Genomic DNA, 16,191 nt, shown 5'->3' on the forward strand with positions numbered 1-16,191 from the left:
ACTTCGACGAGTCGCGTCTCATGAATATACATTGGCGGATTTCAAAGTTTGTGAGCCGAGTTCTGTCATGCGGCAGCGCTCGTGTGTAATTCTGTAGCCCGAGGCCAGTGAGTTTTTCTCTGCCGGCCTCCGGGCTATCACTTTGATGTTGTATGTCGTTTACATATTTTATAGGGGGGATAGAATAAAGGAATAGTCAGGGGTTGGAAGAAATCTAAATGCAAAAATTGTCTTTCTGGCTAAACCAGTAAGAGGAACTCTGACCACAAAACAATGTTGTGGTGACTGTAGAGGGCTACTTACCACTGTAACTGGGGCTTGTATAGATGCACGAGTTACACAGGATAAGTGTAGAACCCCACAATCACTAGAACAAGGGGCAATTTCTGTGCAGTTTCTTCTGCGGATTCCTTCCATAAAGGTTTCTGACCGCAGCACCTTTGAGAGGGATAACTGTTTGTCTAACCCAGCACCCAGCAAACACAACAAGACTATGTATTACATATATAAAATACCCCAGGGGTCTGAAAAATAGTAAAATAATTACATTTTAAGAAATAAAAAAAAAATTTAATTAAAAAAAAAAAAATCCAACCCCCCCCTCCTTTCCCTAGAGCAGATATAAAAATAAAACAGTAAAATTCATAAGCATGATAGGTAACAAATGGTCATATAGTCCCCAACATGGTAGCAAAGGAAATTTAAAGGAAATCTACGATGCATTGTGAACCAAACATACCTTGAGAAGGCTGTAGCGACACTGATGCAGAAAAATATCTTGTTTAATCCCTGATCCGACAATTATTAAATTCAAGACCTTGGGAAAGCTGGGTTGCATACAGGCTGTCATTCATAAACACATTACATGGAGCTTCCTGAACTGTCCAGACAGGACTAATCAACCTGAGCTGGATGATTTATACAAAGAAGCTGGGGAATGGTGCAGTGATTGATCACTTTTGCTTGTCAAGGGCATCACAGCGATGACATCATTCTCTGGAGCACTACATAATTAGGGTAAGAGGAGAAGCGCCGGGGCAGCCACAGATGCAACAGAGCCTCATTATCATAATTCTATAATAGTTTTTTCAGCAAAACCACTCAGTTCTGGGATTAAACAAAATATGTTTCTGCATCAGTGTCGCTACAGCATTCTCAAGGTATGTTTGGTTCACAATGTATAAAAACAAATTGTATATTTCTTTAAAGCTCATCCCACAAATAATGACACCTAACAAATCTCCGAACACATGATCTATTACAATGTGCCACTGGCGCAACCATACAGCATTGGCTCTTATAAAGACCTTAGGCTGTCACAGTGACAGATCATCACTACCCGGGGAGCGACAATCTGAGGAAAGATGGCAGTGCCCATGCTCCACCAGCTTTTGACTGCCTTTGAAGGAAATCAAAGGCTTAACATCTGTGATCTGCGCTAGTACTGATCGCGGGTGTTACTTATAGGTGTTTGCTGCAATATGCAGCATACACCCACCGTCTATGGAGAGGGCTCAGCCTGTACGTCATCACCGTACACCCACAGATGATGATTGAGGTACTAATAAAAGGGGTTTATATTTTTGGCCAGGCTCAATCCTCATGCACACAGGATCGTGCTGTACAGATCTGCGTTTTATACCTTTTCCTCCTTTAGTTTATTGTCTGCCCTTTTTTACCAGTCCTTAATGTGGTCCCGATAAGGAACGCGACTTATCTCCCCGTTCTTGGGGTCTATATTACACCTATCCCTCCCTTCTCCCTCTAAGAGCGGTTACTAGCGCACTGTGTATGTAGAAACCCTAAAGAATGCCCAACGTTATGAAGGTTATTGATTTTTACGACCTTAGCCTACATTTTTGTCAGGTCAATAAAGCGAGAATCCAAATGTTTGGTCTGGAGCTGTGGTCCGCGATGCCAAGGGAAGGCTCAGAAGTGAAATACCGAAAAGCGTAGAAACTTTCTGTTTAATAGTTTGAGTCAGAAAGTTGCTATTGGCTTCCCTCTGACCGCACAGTATAACTTCTCTCCGCTTTCATCTCTGGCATCCGGGTTTTTGTTTTTTTTCTTTTGCGGTCTCTTCTTTTTTTTTTTATAATTCTGTAATTTTTGCCATATGGTTATAATGTTTATGTATCCAGTTTCCCTGTTTCGTAAAGCCAAGTGCGGCCTGTCTCGCAGTATTATAATTATTATTATTTACATTGCCGTATTTACGTTACACTGACAGGCAAATGACAGAATTTGTAAGTCAATGCTCCATGTTATGGTTTGTGTTGTAAGATTCTGAAACCCTACCCTACGGAGCTTTCATTCACTGTAGACTGTGCCACAGTAAGACCTCATACAGACATCTCAACTTTCGGGGCTCCAAATGAGGCACAACATATGCCTTGCATGCATACCTACTAATAGTCCCCACGCTTTCAACTCACAAGCTCCACCCCTAACCCACCACCTATTATATTGCTGAACCCCACACTATATAAAGTCCCAGGTGGCTGAGGACAGTATGGCTACTGGGGATAGTGGGGGAGAGGGGGTGAGGACAGTGTGTCTATTGGTGGGGGGGAAGGGGGTGAGGACAGTATGGCTACTGGGGAGGCAGGGTCGGGGTGGCTACCGGGGGATGGGGGCATTGTGGCTACTAGGGAGGGGACAGTGTGGCTACTGGGGAAAGGACAGTGTAGATAATGATGAAGGGGGTACAGTGTGGCTACTGGTAGGGTGAGGACTACCAGTGTGGCTACTGCGGAATGATGACTACTGGGAGGGACAGTGTGGCTACCGGGGGTAGGGACCGTGTGGCTACTGGGAGGAGGGAAAGTGTGGCTACTGGGGGGAGGGACAGTGTGGCTACTGGGGGAGGGACAGTGTGGCTACTGGGGGGAGGGACAGTGTGGCTACTGGGGGGAGGGACAGTGTGGCTACTGCGGGGGGCAGTGTGGATACTGGGGGGAGGGACAGTGTGGATACTGGGGGGAGGGACAGTGTGGCTACTGGGGGAGGGAGTATGGATACTGGGAAGAGGGACAGTGTGGATACTGGGGGGAGTGACAGTGTGGCTACTGGGGGGAGTGACAGTGTGGCTACTGGGGGGAGGGACAGTGTGGCTACTGGGAGGAGGGACAGTGTGGCTACTGGGGGGAGTGACAGTGTGGCTACTGGGGGGAGGGACAGTGTGGCTACTGGGGGGAGGGACAGTGTGGCTACTGGGAGGAGGGAGTGTGGATACCGGAGTGAGGCAGTGTGGCTACCGGGAATAGGGACCATGTGGCTACTGGGAGGAGGGACAGTGTGGATACTGGGGGGAGGGACAGTGTGGCTACTGGGAGGAGGGAGTGTGGATACTGGGGGGAGGGACAGTGTAGCTACTGGGAAGAGGGACAGTGTGGATACTGGAGGGAGAGACATTGTGGCTACTGGGGACGCAGTGTGGCTACTGGGGGGAGGGACAGTGTGGCTACTGGGAGGAGGGACAGTGTGGATACTGGGGGGAGGGACCATGTGGCTACTGGGAGGAGGGACAGTGTGGATACTGGGGGGAGAGACATTGTGGCTACTGGGGACGCAGTGTGGCTACTGGGGTGAGGGAGTATGGATACTGGGGGGAGAGACATTGTGGCTACTGGGGACGCAGTGTGGCTACTGGGGGAGGGATTATGGATACTGGGGGGAGAGACATTGTGGCTACTGGGGACGCAGTGTGGCTACTGGGGGAGGGACAGTGTGGCTACTGGGGGGAGGGACCATGTGGCTACTGGGTGGAGGTACAGTGTGGATACTGGGGGAGGGACAGTGTGGCTACTGAGAGGAGGGACAGTATGGATACTGGGGGGAGGGACAGTGTGGCTACTGGGAGGAGGGACAGTGTGGATGCTGGGGGGTGGGACAGTGTGGCTACTGGGGGAGGAAGTGTGGTGCCGCCGGGACGTGATTTTATCGAATAGGGGCCCACTAAGGCTCTGTCATCCAGGGGCCTACTTAAACCTGGAGCCAGCCCTGTCTGGAAAGATTATAAGTGCTGTACACAATGCTCATTTTACTTGTGGAGAGATTTGGGAGCTGGGAGAATCCCTTTAAGTGGAGTCAGGGTTGTATGTAAGTGGATGAGTGTAGAGAACCGGGTAGCCTAAGCCAATGTGTAATGAGAAATGAAGTGCTAAATATACTGAGGCGCGTTGGGAATATTCCAGGGGATGCAGGAACAAAGACTCCTCGCTCTGAATCTTGTTAGCCGGGGTCAGGAGAGGGCCATCAATTTAAATCAGATTTTATGCGGAGATGGAGGCAGATGCTTCTTTATTAGTCAGATGGTAAATCGCAGGTATGGACGTCTCACAGCCATTGCTACAGGAATAGTCACATTTTACAATATGATGTAGAAGAATAAGAATAAAAATTAAAGGGGTTTTCCAATTTTAGAAAAAAACGGATTCATTATATAAAAAAATAAAATTTTATTTACAATTGAATTGTTTCTGCTTGCAGTCAATGTGCAGTCATCATATACATTAGAGAGAGGAATCACTCCTGCTCATGGATTCATGTAAGGACATGGCACATAGACATATGTAGGAGTAGCCCTGCCCCCCACAGTGGATGATTGTACATCATGAGTGGGAGATCTTTCTCAGTATACGGTGCCACACCAAGGGTCCATACAATATAAAAGATCTGGTAAATGTAAAGAGCACTTCCTGAGCAGATATTTATTCTACATAAAGAAATCTACCATCAATATACATCATGATAAATCAGGGACACTTACTCATAGATCCAGGCACCTTGACAATAGTAATCTTCTCCTATTTCTTCTAAAATCGACTTCTGACATTATGCTAATGAGCTAGAAGGCCTCTTGGGGTGTTACCAGAGCCCCTCTGTTCTGAAGCTTCACAGGCTGTTACACTATGTTTCCGTCTGCTCTCTCAGCACTTCCCCCATCCCTCCGCCTGCTGTAATTTAAAATATAGGGGGGGGGGGGGATAAGTGCTTCTGCATGGTTTAACAGCCTGTGAAGCTACAGCAAGGAGGAGCTCGGATAACAACACCAAGGAGCCTTCTGGCTCATAAGTATAATTTTAAAACATGATGTCCCTGGTTTATCAGGATGGATTTTGATGTAGATTTCCTTTAATGAAGATAAATACATCAGGGACAGAAAATTGTCACGATGAGCATCATAATGGGGCTCATTTACTAAGGGTCCGAATCGCGCACTTTCGTCGGGTTCCCCGACGATTTGTGGCGAATTGCACTGGGATTTTGGCGCATGCGATCGGATTTTGTCGCCCCCATGCCGGCTTGCATGCGACGGAAATTGGGGGCGTGGCCGCCTGAAAACCCGACAGATTCGGAAAAACTGCGGTATTTAAAAAAAAATTGTGTCGCTTGACAAGCATTTACAAGCACCAGGAAGAAGATGGTGAACTCCGGCGGACCTCGGCGCAGCAGCAACACCTGGTGGATATCGGGCCCACGACCTTAGTGAATCCCGGCAGGACGCAAATCCACGTCGAACAACGCGCCGCGGGATCGCGAATGGACCGGGTAAGTAAATGTGCTTCATTCTGTCCTTCTCAGAAGCAGGTGAAACTTTCGAGTCCAGCCTAGTGCTGCTGAGGTTACTAAATAGCCAAAGTGGGTCCTGTGACCCCTAACACTTTTGGCTGGCCAGAGGTTCCTAAACGCCTGGAGACCATTGTGTCGCTGGAACCTGTAGTACACTTTTTTTCTGTTACCTCTGTCTGGACCGCTAGGGCTTTTCCAGAATAGGGATAACTCACTAGTCCATGAGGTTTCCACTACTGAGACCCCCACAGATCATTAGAACGGGAGTCTGGAAAACCAGGCCCGGATTTCCCCTTTAGCACCAAAGAGATGAATAGAGCAATGGGTCACTGCATGTGCGCCCAGCTTGTCTATTTATTTTGGAGTACATCAGACACCCCCCTTACCCGTTCTTGTGATCAGTGGAACCCCCAGTTATTTCCTATCTGGAATACCACTTTAACAACACATGTCTCCCCTAGAGATCAGTGGGGTCCCAATAAGTGGTGGGACGTGGCACCAGCATCTACTGGGGGGGCATGCTTGTGACCCCAAAAATACCAAGTGTGCCTCCAGACACAGATGGCACATGTCTGTAAGTCAGACATCATAATAATACAATAGTAAAAAAAAATTGATTTTAGCTTCACCTTCAACAAAAATATGTGTATAGTCGAATTAAAAAAAAGGTATTTTTCATCTTGTGGCATGAAAAAAAAGGAAAAAAATGTTTTAATATTTTTTATTATTATACAACTGTAAATATATATATATATATATATATATATATATATATATATATATATATATATATATATATGTTAATGATTACATGACAATGAAACCAAATATACTTCAAATAGAAAAGAGGCACAGATTAATAAAATACTGATTAAACAATTAAAGTAAAAAATCAAGTAAATAACAAGTAAAATGCGCCTCAGGATGTTTTGTTTAAAAAAAAGTCGTTACCAATAAAGTTTATATAGAAAAAAAAAAAAAATATAGCAGATGGGCGTGTCTGCTTGGGCGGAGCCAGAGTAGGAGGAGGAGGCAGGAGCGGCAGGAGGAAGAGGCGCAGCCACATAACCCGCAGTAGTGTGCACGGCGTCCAGCTCCCGCAGCGGCCGCACAGCGTCCAGCGCCCCCCAGCGGCCGCACAGCGTCCAGCGCCCCCCAGCGTGCGGGGTGAATGAGAGACACTCCCCAGCTCAGCCCCATCCAGGAAGCCGCCGCATCCTGCCCGCCTGCCGCAGCCCCGCAGCACACACACAGCGCCGCCAGCCAGCAGCACAAGATGGACGGGTTCGCCGGCAGCCTGGGTGAGTGCGGCTGCATGTGCAGTGTGTACAGGTGCCGAGGCTGTCACCGGCAGACACGGGGGGAGGGGCCAGCGCTGATGTGTATACACTGGTATATAGGTGTATATACTGATGTATATATACTGTATGCATGTGTGTGTATATACTGTATATAGATGTGTACTGTACACAGACTGTGTATATACTGTATGCATGTGTGTATATAGGAGATGTGTATACTATGTAAATAGGAGGTATATACTGTACATAGACTGTATGCATGTATGTGTATACACTGTGTAGGAGATGTATATACTGTATACATGTGTGTATAGTACCTGCAGTGCGCTGTATGTACATCTCTATGATGTGTCCGCTGATAGATGCCTGTATTTAGTGTCTGCATGTTACACGTGTGTGTGCGTGCTCTGATACTTGTGTATACTGTATACATGATGTGTGCACTCTCCTACACACTGTGTATATAATGTGTATATGATTATATATTCTTGGAGAAGGCCATATGTAGTGCAGAGATGGTGTGTATATATATATATATATATATATTTACTATGATGATGTATGTAGTCTATTTATAATGTATGTACTGTATAGGTAGTGTATACATGCTTATGTTACTATAGTGTATGTATATACACACACACTGGTATGAACTGATAGGTCTGAATACACATGTACATACACTGATATAAACCCAGGAGGGGGCGCTATGTGCTGTATAACTAATGTATTACCTGGAAAGGGCTGTATGTAGTTTATCTATCTATATATCTCACACTGTATGTATACAATATCATATCACTAATATAGGTCTGTATACACTAGTTACTGTATATAAGTGAAAGTGCTGTATAGATAATGTATATGCTGGAAGATGGATATATCCTATGTAGTGTATATATGAGGTACTCACTAATATATGTGTGCTAATATGGAACCTTGAGTGGACTGTATGTAATATATATGTATATCATGTCTGTACACTTGTGTATATACCCCTGTGAGGCCTGTATGTAACATGCATGTACTTTCACACCTGATGGACATCAGTCATCCTGTTGCGCTATTACATACACGCAGACTGATACATTGTAGCAGAACCCCAGCTGTTTTCTGTACAGTCTATGCGGTGACGTTGTTTTTTTGCCACCATAATCAGTATTTGTGTTGTCCTTCTATAAGGTCACACAGCGGGAATATTTCCTATGTATTTCTGTTGGCAGTATTGTCCTGGCACGTGTCCACTCGGTGTGTGCGGGCGCCCGCCGCCGGCCTGGCACAGGGATAAAAGGGCAGGAGGCTTCTAGTGTTTAGTTTAGGATAAAAAATGGTGAAAAAAAATCTGCGCTGTGTGTATGAGCTCATATCATGTGCAGCAACGTGTCGCTCGACCGAACCATTGCCGCGCGTTCCCCTGGACTCTACGCCAATGTTCGGAGTTCTGCCGCCTTCCATCTATCTTCTACACTGGACAAATTGGGGGACAATGTGTGATCACTTGATTTAGTCAGAAATGATGTAATCACTGATGAACATTTGATGTATTATTTGTTAGGGGGTCGCCATCCCATTGTTACAATGTTTCACACAATTACCAAAGTATCAACATAAAACTTTCACGTGATGATTGTGATTGGATAAGAGCTGTAGCACAGAGGAAGATTAGAAGGACATTTTCTGTAGTTTCCATTGCCCTCAGGACATCACTAGTCTCTGCTGGGGTTCTGCTCCGCTCTCCTTCCAGTCTCTTCTACAGTTCTGTGACTGTTGTGGGTTTTTTGGCCATGACCTTGTCACCAAGGATTCCTGTGCTCTGGCCATTTCATTGTTACAATGTTTTCTGTTTCAAGGATCTGCTCTCCCCAATTTGCAGGGTGACAGGGGGCATTGTCCAGCATGAATATTGCTGGATAATTGAGTGGAGAATGCAATAAAGGAACCACAAGATGTTGAAGAAGGTTCTGATCCACACTTGTTTTCACTCTGCCCTGTAGCTGTATGAAAAGTCAGACTTCTAGAAATCGGACTTGGAACGACCAACTTCTCTTGCTATGGCTGATGGGGGTCACCCCTTTGGCCTTCACCTGGACAAAATGCTGCCGGAGGGTTTCAGTCACTTTGGAACGATGCTACATTTTTGCAAAGTCGGTGAAAACTGGAAAGTTGGGGGCCAGTTACAGATAATTACCGTATTTTTCGGACTTGCATATGAACCGTACTTACAGACAACAGCTGCCTTGAGCTGTGCACAGGTCTGCCACCTGCTGGTCATTCATCCTTATAATCAGGTGCGCCTTATAGTCCGGTGCGCCTTATATATGAACCGTACTTACAGACAACAGCTTCCCTGAACTGTGCACAGGTCTGCCACCTGCTGGTCATTCATCCTTATAATCCGGTGCGCCTTATAATCCTGTGCGCCTTTATAGTACGAAAAATACGGTCAGGAAATTGGCACCAGGTGCCAGATTAACACCAGTATCATGTGGGTACCTGAAGGTGTTATCTTATTTTGATCAGTGTTCTGTTGATGTTCAGTGTTCATTGATCTCATTTACATTTTTATTCTGTGCTTGCGAATATACACAATTTATGAAATAAGCTAAAAATACTTGTGTATTACTCATGTTGGGATATAGTTGCATAGGACGAGACTTTCAAGCGCATCTCAACAACTGAGACGAGGAGATTTGCCTTGCTGTCAGCATTGCGTTTACAAAAAACATATGCAGTAACGCAATGTTAGGCTGCATTCACACTGCCGTTGCCCGCCGTACCGTAGCACAGCAGGCAACAGCAGCGTACGGGGAGAGGAGGAGGTGAGCGCAGCTCACTCCTGCTCCTCTCCATAGGAACATATTGCTCACGGCGCCATACTATGGAAAAAGATAGGACATGTCCTATCTTTCTATGGGGTACAGTGCGGTACCGCTCCCGTTTGGCGCCGTGCGCCCATTGCCGTCTATGGGGGACGTATATAGGCCGTATATCCATCCCCCATACGGTAGTGTGAATGTAGCCTTAATGTATGCGTTAACTACATGCGTTGACACATTGGTTTTGTAAACGCAATGTTGACCGCCATGTAATAGGGCAAAAAAAAATTCCTCTTCTCGGCTGTTGTGATTCTCTTGTAACGCACCCTGGCTGCGATCTCCAGTGCGTATTAGACTACACGTGCGGGCGTCCTCTCTGCGCTGCAGGCAGTAGTAATGGATGGCGGATAATCTTCTTGGTGGTGATTTATGGTAGGAAGCCGTCTGTATACACTGTATATATTAATTTCCTGTTCTCCTCTCTATAACGTCCGCACATTGTCCCCGCTCGCACCAGTCTCGCCCTATCATTTCCCTCCATCACACCCCTACACTCTGTACAAGTACAGGACCAGGCGTTGTGCATGGTGAATGTAAGGTTCCTGACCCTAATAATCCGCTGCTGGGGCCTTACATACTGGGGGTCTTCCTATACTTCCTATATAGGTAGGTCTTCTGGCTATCACCACAGTGGGTGGGTCTTTGATTCCCCTTGTGAATGAAGCAATGTTATTCCTCCATAGACACCCCCCACCTTTTGGTTCCCGCTTGGGGATATAGATGTCACTGGATAGAACAGGAAGTTACTGTAAGACCCCATTCTGGGGGGAGAGGGGAGACGTGCGCTCAGCATATGTGACGGGTAAAGTCTGGTCATGTGGCGCCATGTATGTAGCGCGTTTACATCTGGTGACACTGGAGCATGTGCTGTGACTGCTGGTGCTGGTGTATATGGGAAGTTATAATTATCAGGTCTGATGGCGTCTCATCCTTGCCCCTATGTACACGTGCCTCAGGGAGGATGGAACCGCTGGACTAGTGACAGCACATGAGATGTAGGTGTAATCTGTGGCAGATACAGATGGAAACTTTGTGCTATAATGTAACAATGTATATAATGAGAGGAGGAGCAGGACGATTGTTACATTGTGTTCTTCTCAGAGTAGTAGTTCTCGATTCTCTTGGGTACAGTCTTTCCCAATATGTGCAAAAACGTCAGATATTTTGCCTTTCCTGCGTTTCTGAACCACCCGAGGCCTCCTAAGACCCTGAGTATTCAGACTACACTAGATCAGGGACTAAACGTGGACCGTTCACTACAGATCTAACCATCTGAAGAGTTCTTCTAGGACTACAACTCCCAGCATGCACACTTTCTTTCCTGCTCTCTGAACTCCCATGGATGTGACCGGAACATGCTGAGAGTTGTACTCTTGTAATGAATGGAGTACTGATGCTGGTTGTCATTTTTTTTATGGGTGGGAGATCTATTTTCTTGTGTAATGAAAGGGTTAATACACAAGTTGCACGTCTGCTCTGACCTCTGGATTTTCCATACTTCCTGTAGGGCTGTTCTGCTCTAAAGGGATAGATGGGGTCTATTTGGTTGGAGGTTGACCTTTGACCTGGGCTGCAGGACCCTGGATGTAGACGGGTCACATCATATCCTCTGTGAACAAGTAGAAAAACCTGGGTATGTAGATATTGCAGCTCATCCCAATGCACGTTTCTAAAAAGGAGCTGGTTGAAATCCCCTTTAAGGTAGGCCAATTCTTAAAAGGGGTTTTACATTAATAGAAACTGCATCACACCTGTGCTCCAGCTATGTCTAATATTCCAGCTCATCTCCATTGAATGGAATGGAACTTAGCTGCAATACCAAATGCCTCCTGTGGGCTGGGGTGGCGCTGTTTCTGTAAGAAAGCTGTGATGCTTCTCTGATAATACATTTGCCTGTCAGAGCTAATATGGATTATTGTATTGGTTGCTGTGTATATTCCCAGCTCACTGCCCCCAAATTCGGTTATGTGCGTGACGCCTGAGGCCACGTTCACATGTGGCATCTCACACCGTTCATCTTGCATGGCGAGGAGCTTCACCTTTTTGCATATGCCTAAACGCATGCGACTGGGAATGAGCACCGCAAATGCAAATAGGTGGTGCTGGTTACCGATCCTATTTGTTCCAGCGGGAACGCAATTTTCGATCAGGACAAGCCCCTCCCTCGTTGTGAAACGTAACTTTTTGTGCCTGAAAATCTGCGATCTAGGAAAACTTTATACTTCAATATTCTGCTGAATCCAAACCCAATGTATTGTAGGTGGGGGGCAGTAGCATGAGGCATAGGTGTGAACAGAGCCCAGTGCATCCCACACCCCTTTTTACTACATTGCCAAAAAGTGAATTCTTGCAACTTTAGTCCAAACTTTAGCGACTTAGGATGCCTATAGGTTGTGTATAAGCGGTGGCTTTATATTATCACATGGGATGTTAATAATCGCTCCGGGCTGTGTTTGCGTTTCTTCCTACTCGTCTACAGGATATCCCCCCCCCCCCCCCCCTCCTAGGTTTTATGGATCTGTCAGTACGGAGCAATTATCTGTCTCTGGCTTTACTTCAGATATCGATCTCTGTGACTTGTAAACATCAAAAACCCCCGAGTGATCATCATCGTCATTTCCAGCTCGTAATCGGAGCTCATCATTTACTCCTCTTTATCTCCGGACCTTTTCTACTCATCACTTACTGAGCGTTTGTAATAGTCTCGGCCCAATTTGAGAATTAGAAAGAAGTTGTGGGTGCAGAAAGCTGGGTGCACGGTCTAGTACCTGTGTCCTCTGCTTCCGGGACTGTATACTGAGCAGATCTATGATCCAGGATACTCCACGCCACCGTAACCTCTGCAGTTCATAAGCACAAAGGAGAGATAACGTCTTTATTTAGTTATGGTTAAAAGTTTAGGTAAAGGCAGTGTAGGGATTAGTAATAATAATAATTCCTTTATTTATATGGCGCACACAGATTACGCAGCGCTGCACAAAGCTTCAAAAATCTTTCCCTGTCCCCAATGGGGCTCACAATCTAATCAACCTCCCAGTATGTTTTGGAGTGTGGGAGGAAACCAGAGGACCCGGAGGAAACCCACACAAACACAGAGAGAACATACAAACTCTTTGCAGATGTTGACCTGGGTGGAAATTGAACCCAGGACCCCAGCGCTGCAAGGCAGAAGTGCTACCCACTCAGCCACTGTGCTGCCCTAAATAGAAAACCTTGGGTGTATTCTTGATGGTAGGTTTTCTTTAATCAACTACTTACGATGCTTTAGGAGCCTTCGAGAACCCTTTAAAGGCAACCTGCCACCAGATTTTACCGTCTCTAAACTATTAGTCCCCTCAGGTAGGGTGTAAAATGTCCTTTCTAGAATTCCCTTTTTATGTAAAATCTCACCCATTTACCTATATTAAAAAAAAAAAATCTCCTCCAAAGTCAAGCAAATATGACTCTTCTCATTGCATGAAATAACTCAAGTTTAGTGGTTGTAGGAGTATTGTCACTACTATGTTCTATAGCACCTAGAAACTTGCCTTTTTGTGTCATATTAAAGATAAGACTCTCATTTTTCAGTGCCCATCAGGCTTATGGTTCTGTGAGCTACAGAACTGGACATACAGGTAGTAACTGGATCTTTTATCTGCAGCTTGCATTCAGAACAATGTAGTTAGCTCCCTGTATCTCCAGTTAAGTAGCTTATAGAAACATGAAGGTATCCAAGCCCTATAGAAAAGAAGAAAGGGTCTATTGAAGTGACGCTGCAACTGCTAAACATGACTCATCTCATGTGAAAATGGGATGAGAAGAGTCATATTTGCTTATGACTTTTGGAGGTGATGTTTCATAGCTAAACGGGGAGATTTTACATAAAAGAAGAAATAGTAGAAAGAACATTTCATCTCCTACCTGAGGGGGGGCTAGTAGATCAGAGGGGTAAATCTTGGTGACAAATTTTGGCAAACCCATTAAGGTATTTTTTTAATTTTTTCTCCTTTGAATTTATTTTGCAAGCCTCATTTTGATGAATGGGACTGATGCCAAAAAGTTCGTTCTGATCATATAAACTGAGGCCCCGCTCCATGTATGGTGGGGTAGGTGCAGATTTTCTCTTGCTGATCTCTGGACAGATGTTGTCATAATCGGGGTGTTTTGATGCTTTATGTGGTTTTTATTAAGTCTATGTGACTGTAAATGCATAGTATGAGGAATACCCGGCCTCCAAAATGACTATATAATGAGAGCTGTCTATACCGGCGGATATAATACCGCCACTCGGTTACCACTTACTTTTATCTCATGGTGTTGATACCTGTGCATCGCCCTTGCTGTATGATGAGGTCCATACAAGACATCACATTACTGCTTTACCACCAGCATCTCATGTTACGCCTATAACCATATAACGTGCGCTAAGCCTCGGTTCTATCACTAGTGCGAAGTTCATATACTGCATTTTGTATTGTCGCCACCAGGTGGCGCTTGTTGACCTAATGTATCTTCATTGTAATGAATTACGGATCAGCACCCGTGCTGTTCTTATATACCGGTATAGAACATGGTGCGGGTGCCTGCGGTATTATAAAACCACGCAATATAATGTATAATACTGTGTAAGAGACGTCAGATTTGTATATACAGGCAGTCCCCGGGTTTCCTACAAGATTGGTTCCAAAGGGTTTGTTCTTAAGTTGAATGTGTATGTAAGTTGGAACTGTATATTTTATAATTGTAGATACAGACGAAAAAAATTTTGGCCCCAGTGACAATTGGAGTTTCAAAATTTTTTGCTGTAATGGGACCAAGGATTATCAATAAAGCTTCATTACAGACACCCTACAGCTGATCATTGCAGTCTGGGAATATAGTAACATCCAGAGAGGTCACCAGAGGTCGCAGAGGGGACCGTCTTTAACTAGGGGTCTGGTGTCCTTAAGTAGGGGGACCGCCTGTATTCCGTTGTGATTCTGTATCATCTTCTTCTAGTTATTTTGTAATGAAATATCTTTTCTCTAGGAACAGATGTCCTATTGATGTGATCCATATCAGTCTGAGACCCCTAGTTGGGGGCGCGCATCAGTTTCACGATTTTGGGACATGTCCATTCATCAATTGGCCTGTTTTACAAGACCAGTCCTCATTCAAGTGCAATACCAAACTCCACCACTATACAGTAAATGGCGCTACAAAAAAAGCAAAGAGACCGCACCGCTCTTCCAAGCACGGCTGCCTCGTCACGTAGTAAGACTGCCCCCCCCCCCCCTGCATATATGATATTGGCCATCTGTCTTAATTCTAGGTGATCAATTAAAAAAAAAATCTGTAAAAATCCTGAAAGTTAAAAAATAGAATAAGGAGCAGCCATGTGTTTCTAATCTCCTAAAGTTCATTTATCTCTTCCAGTAAAAACATGAAGGCGGTATATGGCAACGTGCAGACATAGACCCCGCACCGTTCCCGCTCCCATGTCCTGCACAAGCCAAAAACTGTCTGTGCCATTCTGTAAAAACACAAAGTTGGCAGCGCCGCATATAATTAATAATGGCGTCCGCCTCGTATAACGCAGACTGGACCGGGCTCAGCCAGACAGAACAGAGCCGGCCTTTGTGCTATAGCAATTTCTTTACATTTTCTGCTTTGGGTTCCAGCTCATTGCACTTTATGTTGGACGTCGTCTGTAGGGTTGAAAAAAAACGATACTATTATCGAGTGTGTATGTGTATCCGGAGATGGCAGTTTTGACCATACAAAGCTAAATACGGTGTTGGGTATTGTCCCTGGAGATCTGTGTCACCATCCTACCTTTGTGGGTGGTGTTGGTAGCAGTAGCACTTTGAAAAATGTATTTATATTCTAGGATTGTAGCTGGACTTGGAGCACCATAGTGCACAGGTGTGTGAGATCTCTTCACTGTACTGCTGCACAGCCCTTCCCCGTGAGTAACCGCTGCAGAATTCTGAGGCTGTGCTATGGGGGAGGTCTCACGCTAGTCCAGCTGCAATCCTGAAATATAAATGCAATTATTTTTTTCACAGTCCTGCCGTTACGAACGAATGACCTAGTGCTATGGTCACACAGATCTCGAAGGACAGTGCCCAAAATTGTCTGCAACCTTACTTGTTTAAAGGGTTTTCTCAAACTTGCTGATAGTTGGGGGTCTCGGTGATGGGATCCCCACAGAACACAAGAATGGGGGTCCCTCATGTACCCCCTTGTCGCACCACTGATATGGCCGGAGCAGTGGCTCACATATGCATGGGCTTCCCCGTTCATCTCTATGAAAGTGACAGAGATTTGTGAGCACCGTACTCAGCAATCCCCGGCAACATTCCCTTTTTAATGTGTAATCTTGCCCGTTTACCTATAAATAAAATTTCCCCCAAAGTCGGGCAAATGTGACTCTTCTCCCGTTTCCACATGAGATGAGTCAAGTTTAGTGGATGCAGGGG

At 45.4% G+C, this 16,191-nt stretch overlaps 1 protein-coding gene across 1 annotated transcript in view; it reads left to right on the forward strand.

The window, feature by feature from the left end:
* The first annotated feature begins 6,602 nt into the window (after positions 1 to 6,602).
* The window catches only part of EML4 (EMAP like 4), a 104,291-nt gene continuing 94,702 nt past the window's right edge, over positions 6,603 to 16,191 (forward strand). Inside the window, exon 1 of the mRNA XM_072140252.1 lies at positions 6,603 to 6,875. Within this exon, the coding sequence (XP_071996353.1) occupies positions 6,746 to 6,875 (130 nt within the window). The 5' untranslated portion in view covers positions 6,603 to 6,745. The remainder of the gene's footprint in view (positions 6,876 to 16,191) is intronic.

This window comes from Engystomops pustulosus, chromosome 3 (assembly GCF_040894005.1).
Source record: "Engystomops pustulosus chromosome 3, aEngPut4.maternal, whole genome shotgun sequence".
NCBI lineage: Eukaryota > Metazoa > Chordata > Amphibia > Anura > Leptodactylidae > Engystomops > Engystomops pustulosus.